Source organism: Heptranchias perlo, chromosome 2 (genome assembly GCF_035084215.1).
Source record: "Heptranchias perlo isolate sHepPer1 chromosome 2, sHepPer1.hap1, whole genome shotgun sequence".
In the NCBI taxonomy this organism is placed as follows: Eukaryota; Metazoa; Chordata; class Chondrichthyes; order Hexanchiformes; family Hexanchidae; genus Heptranchias; species Heptranchias perlo.
The window spans coordinates 43,605,155-43,627,994 of record NC_090326.1 but is presented as its reverse complement, the minus strand read 5'-3'; the positions used below and the strand labels follow the sequence as shown (position 1 = coordinate 43,627,994).

Genomic DNA, 22,840 nt, shown 5'->3' with positions numbered 1-22,840 from the left:
TGGGGAAAGGGCAGGACCAATTGGATAGCTCTTTCAAAAAGCCAGCACAGGCACGCTGGGATGAATGGCCTCTTTGCTGCATCATTCTATGACCTCAAAGGATATCAATACTATACCGTCTACCATACGATAAAAATTACAATGGATGAATAATAGGTTCATGTTCTTTTGTGCTTTGATTCCAGCATAGGCAGTTAATTAATAACTCTCAAGACATGTGGGGTTTACATTTAATGGAGCTCTGTTCCTTTATGGTTTGGTTCAGTACAGGTAAATATTTTGGCAGTCTTTATAATACTTCAGATTTTCAAAAGCAAAAATAGATCATAAAATGTACAGCAAGCTAGAATTGAACTGAGGTTCCTGATAATCAAAATATACTCAAGATGCAACCCGAGATGCATGTATTACAAAATTTGTCAAGTCTAAAGATTTCCCTTTAAAAGGAACCACACTCATTTGGTCAACCTGCAAGATATTAGAATTTCTGTAAAGCAAAATGCCAAGCAATGTGGCTCAGCATGCAAAATTCTCAATTACAGTACAAGTTATTTAACTTCAAAAATGCACATTGTCTTATCTATTTCCAAATTGCACATATACATTTAAAAAGATTAATAAGTTGCATTGGCAGAAATCTCTCCAGCCTATGCTCTTAACTGGGTAAAGTATGTGGTGCAGGGGGATCCCAAATAGGAGAAAATCAACTGCATCCTCATGCAGCAGGTTACTATTCTGAAGTTTTCACTTGGTGGATTCAATTATTAGGCCCCAACATAATACAAGCAACAATACACATCAACGAATGTGCTCAAAATACAGTATTCAGCTGTTGTGACTGAATTAACTTCAGAAAGTTAAACAGGAGGGAACATGCCACAAGTCTGAAATGGGGTCACGAGTGACTACAGTAGAAGTGTAGCTAGAGTTTATGAAAAGGTGGTTAAAATCCAAATTATGAAGTTCTTAAATTTATGGGCCCAACAATAAACTAGCACGTTGAAATGAAAAAACTGAGGACAAGATAACAAAACGCAATGCAGACTTCCAACCACTGCTCACTCAATTCAGATTGACAAGCTGCCTTCTTCAGAATACATAGCTGGTTTATTGTTAATTGCCTTATACAACATACATGGTTTTAATACAACAAAAAACTTCAAAATCAGGAAAATTTAAGTAGAACGATTAGCACTAAAACATTTCCATTGGAAATGTGCTAAATATACATATGTCTTGTCATTTCATTACCATCTTATAGCGGTTTTTTTATGAGTTACTAGCCTAAATAGCACACTTCTTCTGTAGTCATGCATATCGGAGTTAAATTCTGAAGATCCAATCACATGGGAAGTCCATTCACTGCAGTAATTCATTTCCTGCATAATATATATATATATATCTAACAAATATAAAAAGAACCAGCCGCAGAACAGGAAATTTCAGGAGTTGATCAACACATCCTTTAGAAGCCGTGGACCTTTAACTGCTCCTCCTTCACGATGCCAATCTGTGAGCAAATAAATGGGGGGAGGGGGAAAAAAAAAAAATCAAAGATTGTTGTACAGGTAGGCTCAAAGAACCCTACAACAGGAATGATTTTTTAGGGACACATATGCAAAGAGGAAAAGCTACTTTCGGTAATTGTTTGTTAAAACAAAAATTTATAATACCATTGACAATTTAACTAGTGTACAAAATCTACCAGCAAATTTTAATTAAGATTTGTTTCACAAATTTGTCCACAGCAAGGCAATGGACATTCTGAGCAATAGCAAGCACCAACAGCGTGTCACCAATCATCTGCACGCAAGACACTGTCCCAGGATTCAATTAATAATGCAATTCCTTTCTAAAGGGGAAAACTCTGAGAAGGAGGAAGTACTTTTTCTTTAATTCACAAGTACTTTGTAGACAATAGAATAAGAACAAATCTCTCCCAGCATGGAGATCCACAGATCAGGTTTCCTCACTACTAGTCAGAGCATTCTGGTGCTATTACCAATGGAGAGCATGCCCTAATGTAAAATAGCAAGGAACAGGACCTCAAAATAGGCACAACCCTGACTATGAAATTTCCCAACCTATAGCATGGCTTACAATGGCCAGACTAGCACTCAGTTGGTTTGCAATCAATGCTTACTATGTCGTTACTATGTCAAAATTCTGTTTCGATGATTTTCTTCTATAGAACTGCTTAATGTTTGGGCTTTTTTTTTGGGGGGGGGGGGGGGGGGGGGGGGGGAGAAAGAGAAAAGCTCTTGAAAAAGATATCTGCAACCTTCACTCAGATTCTGACCTACATATATCCCCTCCCTCCATTAGTGACAGAATCTTCCAGTCTCAAATTCTCTTCAAAGACCCATCTGGCTTGCTACATCTTTACCCACTCAAAAGCCCCCTCTTCAGCTTCATGTCTGAACCCCACCATTTCACTACATAAGTACATCTTCAAATTGTCCATTTCTCCTGGATTCACTGCCTCATACTGGCAGTGCAGATCTAATCCAAAGCAAGTTAAAAGTCACTTATCAGGAGTTTTAAATGTTTGCACCAAACTGTTCATGCTATTTAAAATTTGCATACACAAATCTCAAAACAAAACTGTTCTATCACTTTGAAAATGAAACCTTTCCCTTTATGTTTATAAAATAAAAATCTAGGATGGGCTGCTTACTGCACATAGAAGTTGTGGACAAGAACCCTACCTATCATTCCAAATACATCAAGTACTCAGTTAAAGCAAATATCAAACATCAAAGAAATTGGATGCTGCCCATTATGCATTTTAAGAATCCAGTCCCTCTGAATTTAATCAATGTCAGCTAATAAGACACAACATGGCATACTAATAGTATCCATGTACTTGTAGCAGCTTCTTGGGAACACACCTCCCATACGCCAAGATAATTTTTTCTCTAAGAAAAAGCAATCACATCAATTTCAGTGGCCCAGCAGGGTAACACCAGTCCATAAAGTTGTTGGTGCAATGCCATATCAGTAGCTTTAGACAGATCTCGCTTCTATGGGAATAAAGCAGACTGAACTTTTATCTCACCTCCATAAGAAATTGGCAGATATTCTTCCGCTGGTCACCTTGAAGCTGGATTACCTCACCGTATTCAGGATGTTCTATCACAGTACCATTGCAGGCAAATTTCTGCAGAGAAAAAAAGATCAGTAGTGCAGAAATTTCTTTCAAGGTGGTAAACTAAACAGGCAACTGTTCCAACTTATGAAGTGATTCAAATCGCAAAATGTTCAATACTGCAAATGAAAATAGGACATTTTTCCTCTTTCCAGGCAAAAGGCACCAAATTGCCAAATATGCATTTACTTAAACTTTCATGGTTTAAAAACTTCCCTAACACTCCAGTTTAAGATATGCATTCAGGTACCTCTAATCCCAACAGTACTCAAGAGTTGGGCCAGGGCTACCAATTATACCAGTGACAACTTTACAAATGTCTAATTTAGCTTGAATACTTTGATAACTGAACCCCACTGGAACCAGGTTAAAGAAAGTGGTTAATCTCTTTCCAGATAAAAGCAGCATTTCCATTATTTGCACTCATACCACCTATTAGAAATTCTCATTCCCCAGATAAACTGGCACATAAAAGCTCGTATACAACCACAGCCATAAAGTCAGTGCAATACCATATAGCAAAAACTCAAAGCAGTGCCACATTATCTTCAGTATTACAACTGTAGCCTACAGAGCCACCCATTGATACCAGCCTAGTTAAGAGCATTAACACTTACCTGACAAGTCAGGATGATGCAAAGTTTGCATATGGCCTTTCAGCTTTTTCCAAAAAAACAGGTGCAAAATGGATGCAGCCAGTATAATTTGGAAATGGCTCACTCATGCTAGCCCCATAAGTTTTAAGGATCCCAAAGCAGTATTCCCACAAAAATATACCTTAAATGATTTTTCATTCTCATTTATGTATCAAGTCTGCAAAACCATTTCAAGAACAAATTCAAGACAACCAAACCCTTATCAATTGGAGAAGAGTATAGACTGCGAAGTCTTATAGGTCAAGAGAGTCATTTAAAAACTAGTTTAAAGTTGTCTTGCAAGAATTAGGAAAAGTAAAATAAATCAAATACGTATTTAAACCAAGGACCTTCACGGACCAGATGCTAATTTATCTGCATTACTGTTTTCATCTATGGAATGGAAACAGCAACAATTCTTTATATGTAACTGCATACCTAATCCACATACCAAATATTTGCAATATTCTACGAGTGTAGCAAAGATACCTTTTTAAAGGCTTTCACAAGTTTCTTTTTATCATAATCATCTGCGATGCCTTGGACTGTGGTCAGTGTCTTCCTGCCGTTACGTTGTTGAATTCTTATATGGATGTAATCTTCAGTCCCTGCCGGGAGTCGGTCGTCGCCCTTAGTTGCATCAGCAAAGGGGTCTGCAACAAGTTAAATTAATTTTCAAAAAGGGATAACAATGCAGACGCAAAGGGTGGTGCGAGTTACAGCATTCTTCCCTTCCAAATAAATCTACGATTGCCCCAAGTGTCTGGTTGATGCTGGAACTGGACCAGCATCAACCAGACACTTGGGGCAATCGTTTATATGGTGGCGACAGCCAAAAAGTACTGATGTGTCTACAGTATCCACACTACAATGATCAGATGCAGTGAAACTGGGGCGGGGGAGGGAACAGGGCCAGTTAAGTGTATCCTTGTATTTGACAGCTTAGGCCTTCGATTTCATGACTGGACACTTTCTAGAGGCGAGTTTGATGGACTAGCCCATCACCTTCGTCGTTACTGAAAGGGGGAACAAGCAAGTTTGTTGCTCAGAAACCTTCGAGTTGCACCATAATTTTGTGGGTTTTTTTTTGGTGGGGGGGGGGGGGGTTGAAGAGAGGCACCAGCCCGGGGCTGAGCTGCGCCGTCGGAAAAAGCAAATCAAATCAACGAGCCGTGGATAAAATGGCGGCGGGTGCAATCGGGCTCGGCCGGTGCACGGGTCCGTCCGTAACATCCGGAGATATCTCGACATGTGACAGCGGCACTGCTATCGACAGCACCCCGGGGAGACACCACCACCCCGGGGAGGATTTATAGCGGGTGGTGGTGTAGGTGAAACGGCAATAGGACTCTTCAGCTCTTCTCTCTCTCCCCTCCCCCCCCCCCCTCCCTCCTTGAACCCGGGCGCTGCCAGAGAAGCGGCCTCACACCCTACGCGGAGCCTGTCGCCGCTGCCGCCTCCTCCCCCGTCTCTCTCTCTCTCTCTCCTCTGCAACAGTGGCGCCACAACCGCCGCCATTTTACCGCCCGTCACCGAACAAAGGTCGCGGGAGATTAAAAAAAAACACAATTCAAAGTCTAATTTTTTGAAAAACGTTATACATTAAAGAACAGTACCGGGCGAACGCTTCTACCGGTAACGGAAACTGCGGCCTGCGCCGGGAAGGAGCCGCTCCGCGCCGAGCCGAGCCGAACCGTTATTCGCGGGGGGGAGGGGGAGAAATAACCGAAGGGACAGGACCGAACCGGACCGAAGGATCGTTCGTTGCGTCTCCACACGAAACCGACAACTCACCAAAAGATTGGAGGTTCTGAATAGTGGACATGCGATATTAGTAGAAAGACTTGTCGAGAACGAAAAGCGTGTCGCCCTTAGATGCAGACTCGTTCGAGGTTATCAATCTATCTCTGCGGTACCGACCGACCAGCGCTACAAACCCTGTCCACGCAATTAAGCACAAAATGGCTGCCGCTCCCCAATTTACCCCCACCCCGGGGCGGGCGCTGTGACGTCGTTCCCGGGCCGCGTTGCCCGCTGGGATCTGTAGTTCACTGTGTTGGGGGGGGGGGGTCCGCGTTGCCTGCTGGGATCTGTAGTTCGCTGGGTGGGGGCGGGGCTGGGCCGCTCGACTATCAGGTTTGGGAAACGCTGGCGCTGCGACCAGTGCCGAGGCGTGAGAACGTCGATTTACGCTGACGCGCATGCGCAGGACGTGCATCTTGACGCGCATGCGCATTGCGAGTCACCGTCTGGCGTTCACTGCCGAGCGCGGCCCGTGAACCCGAAAAGTAGAGCAGCCTCCCATTGGGGGGATTTGGGGGGAGGAGAGTGTGTGGCCTGGAGCGGTCCCAACAAACAGGCTTTTAAACCATTTCACGGACTCCCAGGCCGTCTGCAATTTGTGCGGCCTGGATGAGTCCGTGTCTCACGTATTTATGGGTTGTTGTGTGAGGTTACAGCCCCTGTTATCTGAGAGGGCTGCTGCTTAAGCCCTGGTTGGACTTCAGTCCCAAGCTCCTGATCTTTGGTCACCCGGTGGTTGGGGGAGGCAGGCGAGTCAGAGGATGTCCTCGTGGGTCAGCGCCTGGGCCCGTCCAAAATGGCCATCTGCAGGTCCAGGCTAGACGCGGCCCGTGGTCGGTTGCTCCGACTGTCTGCCTCTCTTCTGCGGCATTCTCTGCGCCCACGTGGCCCTGGAGAAGGAGCGAGCGGTGTCTGCTGATACGCTTGAGGCTTTCCGCGACCAGTGGGCACCGCAGGGGCTGGAGTGCATCCTTGATCAATATAATAAAATTAACATCTTAACCTCTTAACATCTTCCAGTTCTGACGAAAAGTCTTCGACCGGAAATGTTAACTCAGTTTCTTCCTCCAGATGCTACCTGACTTGCTGAGCTTCTCCAGCATTTTCTGTTTTATTTTAATAAAATTATTATTTGACTTTGTTTATTGTTTGGTTTTGATTTTAAAAAAAGAAAAAGAATTGCAGCAGCTGTGTTTTTGATGAGGAGAGTGGGGGGGGGGGGGGTTGCCAATTGTGGTTTGACGTATTACTGGAGATTTGATCATGTGATATTATCATGTGACACTGCTGTAATGCTTAATCACATGACATTTGCTCACTGTTTGCAAATGTTGTATTTTTCTTCGTTGAGTGTCTTAGTATCACCTAGGCCCGAATAAAATATTTGACATAGTTTTATAGTGAGATGAGTAACATAATTCATAAATCAAAGAAAGAACACAAAAGAATAGCAGGATTTAAGGATAAGTTATGTTTAAATTAAAAATGACCTTTTCAAACCTGATTCAACTCACTGACTCCCACACCCCAACGCTGAAGACCAGCTTCAGGGAGGTGAGGCTCAGTCCTCAGGGAACAGCACCACTGCCTGACTCCTGTAATAAAACACATTATACAACAGCGCACATCACAGGCCAACATGAACTCTCGATCTCTCCCTCCCCTAGTTTGTGTTGCTCTATCTGTCCCTCCCTCCCCAATTTGTGTTTCTCGCTCCCTCCTCCAGTTTATGTTGCTGAAGCTAAATCAGTCGGGTAAAATGATAGGCAGACTTGGTCCTTGTTTCTTGTCTTGCCTTTATTTCAATGTTACAGTGCGATAAGCAGGATACTGTCAAGCCTAGGCATGAGCTCTTCAGACAGTACCATAGCTTTAATCGAATCATCCCTTTTTATACATTCAAATCTCCTGCTTATTTCCCTTAACTCCGTGATTGGTTATAAGTTTGTGCAATGCCTTGTATGGTGCATTATCCTCTTTCCTGTTTGTGCTACCCTCGGCAGTTTCAGCCGCTCCCAGTTTCAGCCTGTGGTAAATGAGTTTTAATTTAATCAATTGCTGAGGTGATCAGGGCATTTGTCTTCTGCTAATTTAATCATGCACACATTATCATATGTCCCAATTGTTCTTTCTGCTCATTTTCAACTCCTTCCTTTCCGTGTCTCAACATTCCTTACTTTTTTTCTTGTCCCCCCTCACAATATATTCTCCTCCCTCTTCCGCCAAGCTTGCTTTACTGCTCTTGTTATTCTTTCCTCCTTCCCCATTCTTTCTACCTCTTTGATCTTTTTCCTTACTATGCATAGGGCTATCACCAATGTTACTAACACTACTAGCTGAGCAACTACTAGCCCCATCTGGAACAGCCTTGCCCAAGGATGTAGTTCTACACTGGTGGTGATCTCCCACCATTCATGATTTCCCAACTCCTTAATCCCTGCCTCAATCTTCTTATTATCTTGTAACATGTGCACAATATGTTTCTGAGAGGTTCTAGTTCTGTGGATTATGGATTTCAGACTAAGTGACAACGGAGGTCTGTAATGCTCGATGTGTGGGATTGCCCGAATAGCTTTGTCTTCCAGTGGCATCGTTATTTGCAAGTTTGTCGCATTGTGATGGTGGACAGGAACTAGGGTCTTGCCTCCTATTTTTATATTTCCTCCCACTGGCCGCATGAAAAACGTTGTCTGTGTGACAGGGCATTTGGTTGTTCCCACCATCATGCTAGCTGCCGTGGTTGTTACACAATATTTTCCTTTACCTTTCTATGCTGTGTTCGTTCTTCCTTTCTCCCATAGTTCTAAATTCATCTTGCAGTTTGGTGATTCATCATCTAACGTGAATCCACTCGCCGGAATGGTGTGTTGTCTCACTACATCACGCCAGCAGATCCAGGTCTTCCCTTTCAGGGTACAGTACTCCATGCCTGGTGCTTTCCATGTACCTTCGTTCTTTATCAGATGTCGCAGATACTCGTATTGCTTATGTACTGGCCCAATTCCTGAATCCTCAGTTTCTCCGATCGATTCTACCTGGTACACCTTCCAGGATTGGCTTCCGTTCTTCTCCAGTAGGGTCAAAGTCAGTACCATTGGGATTATATTTTTTTTGCCCTCTATTCAGGGGGCCAAGAATGCCTCCCCATTTGATGCGGTTGCCCCCTATGTTGTCCAGGCCTTTCTGGACCACATTCATCACAAATGCTGCGTACAGGCTGCACATGATACCTCTAGTGAGATTCTGTTTTTTATTAGCTTCATTATTCACCTGTATTAATTCATTTATTGTGTCTTGGATCCCCCAATATTCTTCACCAATTCTTCAGTGGACAATAGTGTTCTGGTGTTCCCTAAGATTGTCCCCTTCTTGTTGGTTCATGTTTACCAATAATCCCTTTAATTGTCCTCTCATCACCTCATCATGCTCCCACATGCTTTCTATGTCTATCCGATTTACCCCTCAGCGAGCCCTGTTGTAGCTCCTATCCCTAGCCATTCTGCATGATCTCGCTTCCTCCTTTTATGTATCTTCTCACTCTTTTCCTCAGGTCTAGTTTCCTCATTTTTTACTAGTAGTCCCTTCACTAATTCTCCTGTCATCTTATCTATAATATGTGAATAATTCCTTTCACATAATTCCCCAGGTATATTTAAATTCATATTTAGCACAACCGGTAAATTTCGAAATGCACATCATTATACAGTACAGTCCCCCATTCAATCACTTCCAGTCCATTTTTACTCGGGTTGTCCTCTAATTTTGGGCAGTCATTCTTTTCTTTACCTTCTTCCTTTCCTTCTCTCGTAGTCTCGTTTTCTTCCTTCATGTCCAGAGTCATGAAGTTGCCCCCTTTTCGACCTCTTCCCGTAGTTTTGCAGAGTATCCCCTTTTTACTCTTTTTCACGTTCTGTTGCCAAATGTCTGCATTAAAATGATGTCATTAGTCTCTCCTCTGAAGGTTTCCAAATCGCCAGTGTATGAGACTTCCAGAATTCCGAGGGGGTGTTTCATTGGCGGTTTATCACCCAGTCTAAACCATTCTATGCTTTGTCATTGCCAGTTGTATAACAAGTACTTTTTAATTGGGCTGCAAAGCCTTCTTCCACTATTGGGGTACCCTTGACCACTTTCCCATTTCCATTGTATTTTTCCACTTTACAAAGGTCTGGTTGGGGCATTGAGCTCATGGCGGTGGCCAGAGCTGGTTCATCAATAGAATGAGCCTCTTCATGGTCTACCTGTAATACATGAAGACCAAATGTTATATTTGTTCTTATTCGTTTTCCTTTTCCAGGCCCTTTTTGTAGGGCTTATATTGGTCACCATGATACCATGTATATTGTGTTTTCTTTCCCCGTTTTTGAATTGCCAATTTCAGAATGGTTTCTCCCAATTTATCCATAATCTCATATGGATCTTCCCAGTTAGCCTCCCATGCCCCCCTTTGTAAAAAAATTTTTGATCATGGCTTGGTCACCTATTGAATAGATGGATCGTCGGATGGGGTGGTTGTCCTTGGAGGTATTAAGGTGAGCCACGCCCGTGTTTTCCGCTACCTGTAGAAGTGTGGACTCAAGTGTCTGATGTAAATTCTGAAGGACCTGGTCATGTGTCTGGCAGGTGGTGATAGGGATTGGCACTCCCATTGAGTAGGAGATCTGCACCTATCTCCCTGTCATAAGTTCAAACGGGCTATGGCCAGTTGAGCTGACGGGTGTAGCTCTGATAACCATCAGGACATCTGGTAAGGCGGTGACCCAGTCCATACTAGTCTTGAACAAATCGTCCGATCCTTTCATAATAGCTTTTTTAAGTCCTGCTTTCAGCATGCGGTTGAACTGCTCGACCATCCCACTGGACTCTGGGTGGTTAGAGATGTGGAAATGTTGTTCCACTCCAACCAAGCGGCAGAGATGTGTCATCATATCCACCATGAAATGTGATCTGTTATCACTCTCTATTCCCTTTGGAAAACCCCATTGGGTAAAATTTTGTTCCCACGGAATCTTAGCCGTGGTGGCTGCATCATTTTTCTGGGCTGGGAAAGCCTCTATCCATCTGGTGAACAAATCGATAACCACCAAGATGTACCTTTACTGGCCTCTGGCTGTGGGCAATGGTAGGTATAATCAATCGGCAATGTTTCCCAAGCACCGTTGTTTAAGTGGGAGGTTCCCATTGGGACCTTTCGCTTTGCAGGGGCCGGGTTCATCTGGGCACAGATGAGACACAGGTTTAAGCGATGTTGCACATCCGGGTGTATTTTAGGCCACCAATATCAACTGTGCAACATCTCCATGATCCGTGATGCAGAGGCATGTCCTCTAATTTGATGCAGATACAATATCAATTCTTTCCTCAAACACAGGGTGTGACCCACGTCAGGTGTTGGTCATTCTCACAATACAGACCTCTCCATGTAGGACAAGTGAATCTTTGCTTGGTGCAAAGGAAGGTGGAAGGTCATTACCCTGCTGGATGGCATGCTTGGCCATTACAATGTCGTGGTCTGTGTCCTGGCAGGCCTTCACGTCAAATACCATCGGAGTACTTTTGGTTGCGGCCACCTCCAAATCTCCAACCAAAGCGGCCTCTCTAGCCAATTGGTCAGATAAATTGTTGTGACCCCCTCCCCATCTGTGCTAGCGCCCCCTTCTGGTGCGCCTTCACTTTACAAATAGCAATTTGCACCGGTCGCTCCCACGTTATATCCCAAATCATCTGCAATTCTGGATGGTACACGAGTGGTTTATCCTTTGCAATGCAGAATCCTCATTTTTGCCAAATTGGTAGATACTCGGTTATAGAATTACAGACCAAAGAACTATCCGAATAGATAGTAACCTTCCCTGTTGGTGTTTGCAACTCAGGACACCCGCAATAACTTCGGCCTTTGGGCAGAGTGCTGGGGTGGGCACTTGATAAGGACTTGCCGACCGTCCTGTGGGATCCAACATGCCGCTCCTGTATGATATTGCCCTTGGCCATAGAAGCGTGGGCTATCTATATACAAGCTCATGGAGCCCATCACTGGGGTAGCCCTTATAGGGCCATTTGATATGGTTTCCTCCACTTTGCATGTACATGGTTCTCCCTCATATTGTAACATGGAAGCCAATTAGTAGGTGTGGGAATGTTGAACTGTAATATTCTTATTACCCAGTTCCGCAATCAACCTTCCCCACCGTGCTGGTGACACCCCCTTTACTTGTCCCTTTACCAATAATGCCACTAGGGTATGTGGTGTATGGGGGATTATTCGGTTAAATTCCACTAAATACTTGGTGTGTTTCACTATCCAGTGGACTCCCACAATTTGCTTAGTACATTGGTCATAAATCTCTACCGGGGCGGGGGTGCGTGAAAAATATTCCACTGGAATATATTTCCCATGTACCTTCCGATTACCACCGGGGATATGTACTGTTCTAACACTGCAGCTTTGGAGGGTCGGGACTGTGTGAGGCCGGGGCCCTCGTTAGTGCCTTTTTAAGGTCCTCAAACACCTGATGGGATTCCAGGTCCCAATCTTTCAGAGTGTCCTCCTTCATGGGGTTGCCCTGTAAATAGTGGCATGACGGAGCCGCTATTTCATTAAATCCTTCTATAAATTCCCTACAGAAGCCTACAATGCTGAGGAACAACCGCAAGGCAGTAATCGTGAGCGGTCTTGGTAGTTCTGCTACCAATCGGACTTTGGCCGGGTCAGTTGTTTTCCCTCCCTCACTCCTCAATCTTTACCCGCAGAAAAGTGACTGTTTTCCCCGCAAGCACAGCTTTCATTGGATTGATCTTAAATCCTGCCCCCTCTAAGAGACTCAGAACCTCCTCCAAGAGGAGGTAATGCTCCTGTATCGACTTCAACTGGAATAATAGATCATCCACATATTGAATTAGGTTCCGAACAGGACTGCAGCACGCCCGCCATGTACTGATGGAACAATGTGGGTGAATTGTGAAATCCTTGGGTAGACCTATCCATGTGTATTGCTGTTCCTCAAATGTGAACGCAAATTTATATTGGCTATCCGGATGCACTGGAACACTCCAGAATCCATTCGAGATATCCAAGGTCGAATACACTGTGACCATGCCCCATAATTTGGACATCATGTCAGGGTGGCTGGGTACAAGTGGGGCTGCGGGCGGGGTATATTTATTTAACTGATGATAATCAATAGTCAGCCTCCAAGAGCCATCTGGCTTCCTTACTGGCCAAATGGGTACATTCTTTCGTGAGACGCATCACCGTTTACTGCCACCACTATATTTGTCACCTTTCCACAGTCACGCTTACGCTGTGCCCAAACCTTCTGGTGTTTTCAGAGAATGTCCGCAAGACATTGGTCAGATGTGTGCAACAGCTGGTGCACGTCATAGCTCCCTATCCGCTTAACGATATGTACTGAATGGGCATCATGGATCATGGTCGGCACTTGTGTATCGTGGGGTGGGTCGGGTCCCTGTCAAATCATATCAATATTTAATCAACATCAATAATTAATTCTCCCCTTTCTAATCCCATTTGATCCTAGAATTGACCCCTTATGTGTGGAAGCCATGCATAATGGCAACTCAAATTCCACATCTCCAATTTTCAGCTGGAAGGGAACAGTTCCCTCAGCTGAGACGCAGTTTCCTCCTACCCCCCCTAAGTTGGAGGTGCCTCCCACTAGGCAGAAGGTTTATATGGTGAGTGATCTTTTCTTTATTTTTTAATATTTCAAAATATACTTTATATTATAAAATTTAAAGATACACATGGTCTACACAGTTCAAATAGAGGGCACAAAATGCAGCACAGCATTTCAAGGCAATACAGTGCAGATCGTATACACTATGATCTCATTGTTACAATTTTAAAATACAACACATATTTTCTACTACATTCTGTACAATACAGGGTGGGGTGGCCTTACACAGTGGCCTTTCCCCATAGAGCCTTTGCGTAGGCCACACCTTGCTTCAGTGCGTCCCGCAGTATGTACTCCTGGACCTTGAAGCGTGCCAGTCGGAAACATTCGGTCGTGTACAGCTCCTTCAGCTGGAAGACCAGCAGGTTTCGGGCAGACCAAAGGGCCTCCTTTACCGAGATGATGGTCGTCCAGCCGCAGGTGATATCTGTCTCGGTATGCACCCCGGCGAACAGCCCGTAGAGCACAGCGTCCTATGTTAACGACCTGTTGGGGATGAACCTGGACAGATAACAATGCATCTCTCCCCACACCCTCTGCGCAAAGGGGCAGTCCATCACGAGGTGGACGACGGTCTCTTCCTCGCCATAGCCTCAAGGGCAGCTCACGGTGGCACTGAGATTCCATGCGTGTAGGAAGGACTGCACTGGGAGGGCCTTTCTCACCACCATCCAGGCTACATCCTGGTGCCTGTTGGTCAGTTCAGGCGACAAGACGTTCTGCCAAATGGCATTGACCGTCTGGTCGGAGTAAAGCCCGATCGAGACAGTGATCGAACAGGCGGTTCCTGTGTCCACTAAAAAGTCATCTTGGCGGCCTCTTACCAAGACTGGGACACATGGTCTACCTTCGCTGTCAAAGTTGAGCCGACTTATGGCGGCAATAGAGCCTGGACCCCCTCATCCCTTTTTAGAGGGGTTTTGGTTACCGTCCTTACAGCAGTACCCCCCCACCCTTTCTCCACCATACTCTGGAGCATCCTAATAGCATCAAGGTATAGGTTTTGCTCGTCCGGGAGAGGTGGGGCAAGGGTTCAGATTTCCCTTTCTGCTTTGGTCCCTGGCCATACACTCCTCCCCCTTTCATCCAGCACTGTTCTCTTACATGTCCTGACTTGCCACAGTTGTCACAGACATTCTGCTGGTTGCATTCTTTTGAAAAATGCCCTTGGTTCCCACAATTATAACAGACTTTTCCCCGTGTGCCCTCATTGGTCACGATGTGGAGATGCCGGTGATGGACTGGGGTTGACAATTGTAAACAATTTTACAACACCAAGTTATAGTCCAGCAATTTTATTTTAAATTCACAAGCTTTCGGAGATTTTCTCCTTCCTCAGGCAAATGTTGGTCACAACAGCCGTCGTTCTTTTCTGGGCCGTTTGAGGTTCCAGGTCCTGTTTGGACTCATACCATGCCAAGAGGGAGGCCTTAATGTCCTCTCCTATCCTTGGTCGGGGTTGTGTTGTGGTCAATTCCGTGGCATATTGGCGGAGCATGTGCTCACATGCTGGGTTAACAACTTTTTTATACTTGTTGATCATCAAGCCCTAAAGCGTGGAATCGTTCTCATGGAGCTCTGCACGTTGGTTCTGTCCCCGATTCTGATTGTACGCATCCAAAAAAGTCCTCAGGTACTGAGTCGGGTGCTCGTCCCATGGTTTGTGGTCTAGCATCTTTCCCATATCTGCCACTACCCGATACCCAACTGCTTCACGCACCAGCGCTGTCAGGCATCATGAGCTGGGAAGCCTGGTCCGGTGGAGAAGTCATCCGCTAATATCATACTTGGGGGTAATGTGGTTTGGATCAATCGACAAGCATTTTTGTCCGACAGGGCATGGGTCTGCTGCAGCGACCGTACTTTATTTAGCACTTGGGTGGGGTATCTGTTCTCTAAGTGCACATAGCTCTGTGAGGGTCAGGTCTCTATTGACCTGTCAGACCTCATACTGGTAAATGGTCTGTCCCACCGTATCCGTGTTTCCTCCCATCCAGACCCATTCAGTTGTGATCGGTGCTAGATTCACACTCTCCTCCCCATCACGTCCAATCCGAGACCAAGTCCTCCTGGCCATGTTGCCTGGTGTACTAGTTGCGCTTGACAGGGGTGAGGCACCCTCATCCTCCTCGGTCTCCCAACCATGCCTCCTCGCCTTGTGCTGTGCTCCCGGGACCTATCCAGGGACATCACTATCATTCTCCTCTGTTTCTGATTCTACCTCCTCTTTCCCAAGTGTTAGTGACGCTACACGTATTTGCAGTTTTTTTTATTGTTTTCTTGCTCGCTTTTCCTGGCCCTTCTTTCCTCCCTCCATCTCCTCACTACTTCTCTATCCTTATTTTCCTGGGATGCATCCCACAACTCTCGATAGGTTATTTTAATGTCATCCAATTTCCCCCGTGTTTTAATCAATGCTTCCATCAAGTTATGTAGTTGGATCCTCAACTGGGTCATTTCCTGGCGCATCTCCAGCTTTTGGGTGGCTGCTAATTTCCTTTCTGCTTGGACAGCTCCTAACGCATTGTTCAGGCTCTCTGGTTCATCCTTTTGTTGCTTATTCTGTTCAGCCTGCTTACTACACTGTTTTTTACATTTGGCATATCGATCGTTTAAACTTACAGCAATTTGCATCATAGCCATTACACAGTTCGCCTGTACAATTTTTTCCTTTTTCTCTTTTATATTTCTATCCTCACATTTTGTCATTATCAAATAGACTGTCCCTACAATGTTTTTTTGGTCCATTTTGCATCCAGCCATCACTATTCTCCATCTCTACCCTGTCCACATTTTTGTCAGTCATCCTGATGTCGTTGCCCTTTCCTTCTTGGATTCGGCTTATTTGGAGGTGATCAGTCTCCTTTTTACAACAACCTCCCCTTTTCGTGGTACCTATAGGGGCTGAGGTCTGGTCAACTGATACAATGGTTTCCCCACCACTGTCACTTTATAGTACTATACAACTTTCTAAATAATAACTACTTCGTCACCACTCCTGGATTATACACACAAATATACATGGTTTACTGCTGCGCCTTGTTGGTCGTCTGTCTGTGGGTTGGTTGATGGGTTGGAAGAAGTCTACCTCTGGAACCTGTCCCTGCCTGCAGTCAGGTCCGCTGATTCAGACTTCACTTCAGTCCAGTCTCGACCATCTCCCGGTTTTGAGCTTTTGTCCAAGTGCAGTCCGTGGCTGGCTCGCCAATGAAGTTGAATGAAGTTAAATCAAATTAAATCTGTCGGATAAAATGATAGGCAGACTCGGTCCTTGTTTCTTGTCTTGCCTTTATTTCAATGTTACAGTGCGATAAGCAGGATACTGTCAAGCCTAGGCACGAGCTCTTCAGACAATACCATAGCTTTGATACGTTCAAATATCCCACTTATTTCCCTTAACTCTGTGATTGGTTAAAAATTTGTGCATTGCCTTGTACAGTGCATCATCCTCTTTTCTGTTTGTGCTACCCTCAGCAGTCTCAGCTGCTCCCAGTTTGGGCCTGTGGTAAATGAGTTTTCAAGCTGCTAATTTAATCAATTGCTGAGGTGATCAGGGCCTTTTGTCTTCTGCTAATTTAATCACGCACACATTATCATATGTTCCAACTATTTGCTCATTTTCAACTTAACTCCTTCCTTCCCATGTCTCAGCAGTTGCTCTCTCCCTCCCTCAGTTTGTGTTTCTCTCTCTCTCTCCCTCCCTCAGTTTGTGTTTCTCTCTCTCCCTCCCTCCCACAGTTTGTGTTTCTCCTCTCTCTCTCTCTCCCACAGTTTGTGCTTCTCTCTCTTTCTCTCCCTCAGTTTGTATTTCTCTCTCTCCCTCCCTCCCTCAGTTTGTGTTTCTCTCTCTCTCCCTCCCACAGTTTGTGTTTCTCTCTCTCTCCCTCCCTCCCACAGTTTGTGTTTCTCTCTCTCTCCCTCCCTCCATCAGTTTGTGTTTCTCTCTCCCTCCCTCCCACAGTTTGTGTTTCTCTCTCTCTCCCTCCCTCCCTCAGTTTGTGTTTCTCTCTCTCTCCCTCCCTCCCACAGTTTGTGTTTCTCTCTCTCTCCCTCCCTCCCTCAGTTTGTATTTCTCTCTCTCTCCCTCCCACAGTTTGTGTTTCTCTCTCTCTCCCACCCTGCCACAGTTTGTGTTTCTCTCTCTCTCCCACCCTGCCACAGTTTGTGTTTCTCTCTCTCTCCCACCCTGCCACAGTTTGTGTTTCTCTCTCTCTCCCTCCGACAGTTTGTGTTTCTCTCTCTCTCCCTCCCACAGTTTGTGTTTCTCTCTCTCTCTCTCCCTCAGTTTGTGTTTCTCTCTCTCTCCCTCCCACAGTTTGTGTTTCTCTCTCTCTCCCTCCCACAGTTTGTGTTTCTCTCTCTCTCCCTCAGTTTGTGTTTCTCTCTCTCTCCCACAGTTTGTGTTTCTCTCTCTCTCTCCCTCTCTCCCTCAGTTTGTGTTTCTCTCTCTCTCCCTCAGTTTGTGTTTCGCTCTCTCTCTCCCTCCATCAGTTTGTGTTTCTCTCTCTCTCCCTCCCTCCCACAGTTTGTGTTTCTCTCTCTCTCTCCCTCAGTTTGTGTTTCTCTCTCTCTCTCCCTCCCTCAGTTTGTGTTTCTCTCTCTCTCCCTCAGTTTGTGTTTCTCTCTCTCTCTCCCTCCATCAGTTTGTGTTTCTCTCTCTCCCTCCCTCCCTCAGTTTGTGTTTCTCTCTCTCTCTCCCTCCCTCAGTTTGTGTTTCTCTCTCTCTCTCCCTCCCTCAGTTTGTGTTTCTCTCTCTCTCCCTCCTTCCCTCAGTTTGTGTTTCTCTCTCTCTCCCTCCCTCCCACAGTTTGTGTTTCTCTCTCTCTCCCTCCCTCCCACAGTTTGTGTTTCTCTCTCCCTCCCTCCCACAGTTTGTGTTTCTCTCTCTCTCCCTCAGTTTGTGTTTCTCTCTCTCTCCCTCCCTCCCTCAGTTTGTGTTTGTCTCTCTCTCTCCCTCAGTTTGTGTTTCTCTCTCTCTCCCTCAGTTTGTGTTTCTCTCTCTCTCTCCCTCCCTCAGTTTGTGTTTCTCTCTCTCTCTCCCTCCCACAGTTTGTGTTTATCTCTCTCTCCCTCCCTCAGTTTGTGTTTCTCTCTCTCTCTCTCCCTCCCACAGTTTGTGTTTCTCTCTCTCTCCCTCCCTCCCTCAGTTTGTGTTTCTCTCTCCCTCCATCAGTTTGTGTTTCTCTCTCTCTCTCCCTCCCACAGTTTGTGTTTATCTCTCTCTCCCTCCCTCAGTTTGTGTTTCTCTCTCTCTCCCTCCTTCCCACAGTTTGTGTTTCTCTCTCTCTCCCTCCCTCCCACAGTTTGTGTTTCTCTCTCTCTCCCTCAGTTTGTGTTTCTCTCTCCCTCCCACAGTTTGTGTTTCTCTCTCTCTCCCTCAGTTTGTGTTTCTCTCTCTCTCCCTCCCTCCCACAGTTTGTGTTTCTCTCTCTCTCCCTCCCTCCCTCAGTTTGTGTTTGTCTCTCTCTCCCTCAGTTTGTGTTTCTCTCTCTCTCCCTCAGTTTGTGTTTCTCTCTCTCTCTCCCTCCCTCAGTTTGTGTTTCTCTCTCTCTCTCCCTCCCACAGTTTGTGTTTATCTCTCTCTCCCTCCCTCAGTTTGTGTTTCTCTCTCTCTCTCTCCCTCCCTCAGTTTGTGTTTCTCTCTCTCTCCCTCCTTCCCACAGTTTGTGTTTCTCTCTCTCTCCCTCCCTCCCTCAGTTTGTGTTTCTCTCTCCCTCCATCAGTTTGTGTTTCTCTCTCTCTCCCTCCGACAGTTTGTGTTTCTCTCTCTCTCCCTCCCTCCCACAGTTTGTGTTTCTCTCTCCCTCCTTCCCACAGTTTGTGTTTCTCTCTCTCTCCCTCAGTTTGTGTTTCTCTCTCTCTCCCTCAGTTTGTGTTTCTCTCTCTCTCCCTCAGTTTGTGTTTCTCTCTCTCTCTCCCTCCCTCAGTTTGTGTTTCTCTCTCTCTCTCTCCTTCCCACAGTTTGTGTTTCTCTCTCTCTCTCTCCCTCCCACAGTTTGTGTTTCTCTCTCTCTCCCTCCCACAGTTTGTGTTTCTCTCTCTCTCTCCCTCCCACAGTTTGTGTTTATCTCTCTCTCCCTCCCACAGTTTGTGTTTCTCTCTGTCTCCCTCCCACAGTTTGTGTTTCTCTCTCTCTCCCTCCCACAGTTTGTGTTTCTCTCTCTCTCCCTCAGTTTGTGTTGCTCTTTCAGGATCACAGAGATTCCAGGCGATTTTCATTGGCCCGGGTGCTGCTCTCCTCACAACCTACAATGAAGCAGTGTTTCCGAATAGCAGGATGACCAGCAGGGCCCAGACAACACGATTTGGTAGCCAGGGTACTGCGCATGCGCAAACCACGCATACTAGGACCATTTCTCCCGGGTCACCAGCAGCAGCACTCGGGAGACCAATCGCCCATTCTGGTAGACTCCAGCCCAAGGTTTGGGAACCCTGGGGGTGGGGGGAGCGGGGAGGGAGCAGGAACAGGCGGGGGAGAAGAATAAGCCGGGGGATGGGGGGAGTACATGATTCGGGTCTGGGGGGGGAGGGGGGAAGAGGGGTAGAACGTGGTTCAGACGGGGAGATGGATCAACTTCTCCTCTCACCCCACTCTTCCCCCCCCCCCACCCCGTGAGACCTGGATCACGCTCTTGAGCATGAACGGCAGCAAGTTGATTTCTCGGAAAGCCCGGCGCATGTAGGGCAAGTAACATCGTCGGACGCAGTGTCGCTGTTCAATTGGAATAGTGGGGTTGCCCCTCGAGCCTGTTCCACCATTCTATGAGATCATGGTGGACCCATAACCTAACTCCACATACCCGCCTTAGCCCCATATCCTTTAATACCCTTGGTTCACAGAAATCTATCAATCTCAGATTTAAATTTCGCAAGTAAGCTAGCATCAACTGCCGTCTGCAGAAGAGCGTTCTAAACGTCTCCCACCCTCTGCGTGTAGAAGCATTTCCTGCACGTCCTGGCTCTAAATGTTAGGCAATGTCCCCTGGTCCTAGTATTCAAGTATAGGAGACCTCCAAAAACAGTTACGAATGTACAATGCGTTCTCTGAACTCGGCAGTGTTAGTGCTGTGCGTTCTCTGAACTCGGCAGTGTTAGTGCTGTGCATTCTCTGAACTCGGCAGTGTCAGTGCTGTGCGTTCTCTGAACTCGGCAGTGTCAGTGCTGTGCGTTCTCTGAACTCGGCAGTGTCAGTGCTGCGTGTTCTCTGAACTCGGTAGTGTCAGTGCTGTGCGTTCTCTGAACCCGGCAGTGTCAGTGCTGTGCGTTCTCTGAACTCGGCAGTGTCAGTGCTGTGCGTTCTCTGAACTCGGCAGTGTCAGTGCTGTGCGTTCTCTGAACTCGGCAGTGTCAGTGCTGTGCGTTCTCTGAACTCGGCAGTGTTAGTGCTGTGCATTCTCTGAACTCGGCAGTGTTAGTGCTGTGCGTTCTCTGAACTCGGCAGTGTCAGTGCTGTGCATTCTCTGAACTCGGCAGTGTCAGTGCATTCTCTGAACTCGGCAGTGTCAGTGCTGTGCATTCTCTGAACTCGGCAGTGTCAGTGCTGTGCATTCTCTGAACTCGGCAGTGTCAGTGCTGTGCATTCTCTGAACTCGGCAGTGTCAGTGCATTCTCTGAACTCGGCAGTGTCAGTGCTGTGCATTCTCTGAACTCGGCAGTGTCAGTGCTGTGCATTCTCTGAACTCGGCAGTGTCAGTGCATTCTCTGAACTCGGCAGTGTCAGTGCCGTGCGTTCTCTGTGTGTTCTCTGAACTCGGCAGTGTCAGTGCTGTGCGTTCTCTGAACTCGGTAGTGTCAGTGCCGTGTGTTCTCTGAACTCGGCAGTGTTAGTGCCGTGCGTTCTCTGAACTCAGCAGTGTCAGTGCTGTGCGTTCTCTGAACTCGGTAGTGTCAGTGCCGTGTGTTCTCTGAACTCGGCAGTGTTAGTGCTGTGCATTCTCTGAACTCAGCAGTGTCAGTGCTGTGCATTCTCTGAACTCGGCAGTGTCAGTGCATTCTCTGAACTCGGCAGTGTCAGTGCATTCTCTGAACTCGGCAGTGTCAGTGCATTCTCTGAACTCGGCAGTGTCAGTGCATTCTCTGAACTCGGCAGTGTCAGTGCCGTGCGTTCTCTGTGCGTTCTCTGAACTCGGTAGTGTCAGTGCCATGTGTTCTCTGAACTCGGCAGTGTCAGTGCCGTGCGTTCTCTGTGTGTTCTCTGAACTCGGCAGTGTCGGTGCTGTGCGTTCTCTGAACTCGGTAGTGTCAGTGCCGTGCGTTCTCTGAAATCGGCAATGTTAGCGCTGCGTGTTCTCTGAACTCGGTAGTGTCAGTGCTGTGCGTTCTCTGAACTCGGTAGTGTCAGTGCTGTGTGTTCTCTGAACTCGGTAGTGTCAGTGCCGTGCGTTCTCTGAACTCGGCAGTGTCAGTGCATTCTCTGAACTCGGCAGTGTCAGTGCGTTCTCTGAACTCGGCAGTGTCAGTGCTGTGCGTTCTCTGAACTCGGTAGTGTCAGTGCCGTGCGTTCTCTGAACTCGGCAGTGTTAGTGCTGCGTGTTCTCTGAACTCGGTAGTGTCAGTGCCATGTGTTCTCTGAACTCGGCAGTGTCAGTGCCGTGCGTTCTCTGTGTGTTCTCTGAACTCGGCAGTGTCGGTGCTGTGCGTTCTCTGAACTCGGTAGTGTCAGTGCCGTGCGTTCTCTGAACTCGACAGTGTTAGTGCTGCATGTTCTCTGAACTCGGTAGTGTCAGTGCCGTGCGTTCTCTGAACTCGGCAGTGTTAGTGCTGCGTGTTCTCTGAACTCGGCAGTGTCAGTGCCGTGCGTTCTCTGAACTCGGCAGTGTTAGCGCTGCGTGTTCTCTGAACTCGGTAGTGTCAGTGCCGTGCGTTCTCTGAACTCGGCAGTGTTAGTGCTGCGTGTTCTCTGAACTCGGCAGTGTCAGTGCCGTGCGTTCTCTGAACTCGGCAGTGTTAGCGCTGCGTGTTCTCTGAACTCGGCAGTGTCAGTGCTGTGCGTTCTCTGAACTCGGCAGTGTTAGTGCTGCGTGTTCTCTGAACTCGGCAGTGTCGGTGCTGTGCATTCTCTGAACTCGGTAGTGTCAGTGCCGTGCGTTCTCTGAACTCGACAGTGTTAGTGCTGCGTGTTCTCTGAACTCGGTAGTGTCAGTGCCATGTGTTCTCTGAACTCGGCAGTGTCAGTGCCGTGCGTTCTCTGTGCGTTCTCTGAACTCGGTAGTGTCAGTGCCATGTGTTCTCTGAACTCGGCAGTGTCAGTGCTGTGCATTCTCTGTGTGTTCTCTGAACTCGGCAGTGTCGGTGCTGTGCGTTCTCTGAACTCGGTAGTGTCAGTGCCGTGCGTTCTCTGAACTCGACAGTGTTAGTGCTGCGTGTTCTCTGAACTCGGTAGTGTCAGTGCTGTGCGTTCTCTGAACCCGGCAGTGTTAGTGCTGCGTGTTCTCTGAATTCGGTAGTGTCAGTGCCGTGCGTTCTCTGAACTCGGCAGTGTTAGTGCTGCGTGTTCTCTGAACTCGGCAGTGTTAGTGCTGCGTGTTCTCTGAACTCGGTAGTGTCAGTGCCGTGCG

General features: G+C 46.7%; 1 protein-coding gene and 1 long non-coding RNA gene across 2 annotated transcripts in view; both read right to left on the bottom strand.

Annotated features, from left to right (window-relative positions):
• Positions 1-223: 223 nt before the first annotated feature.
• Positions 224-5,750, bottom strand: LOC137338348 (eukaryotic translation initiation factor 1b). Its single transcript, XM_068001809.1, has 4 exons — positions 5,578-5,750; positions 4,273-4,436; positions 3,059-3,160; positions 224-1,510 (listed from the first exon to the last, which is right to left on the bottom strand). Exons 1-4 carry the CDS (start codon positions 5,606-5,608, stop codon positions 1,466-1,468), a joined length of 342 nt encoding a protein of 113 aa, XP_067857910.1. The 5' UTR covers positions 5,609-5,750; the 3' UTR covers positions 224-1,465.
• Positions 5,751-7,362: 1,612 nt separating this feature from the next.
• LOC137333476 (uncharacterized) overlaps positions 7,363-22,840 on the bottom strand; it is a 39,852-nt gene continuing 24,374 nt past the window's right edge. The window contains exon 2 of the long non-coding RNA XR_010965899.1: positions 7,363-9,827. This is a non-coding gene — a long non-coding RNA (uncharacterized lncRNA). The remainder of the gene's footprint in view (positions 9,828-22,840) is intronic.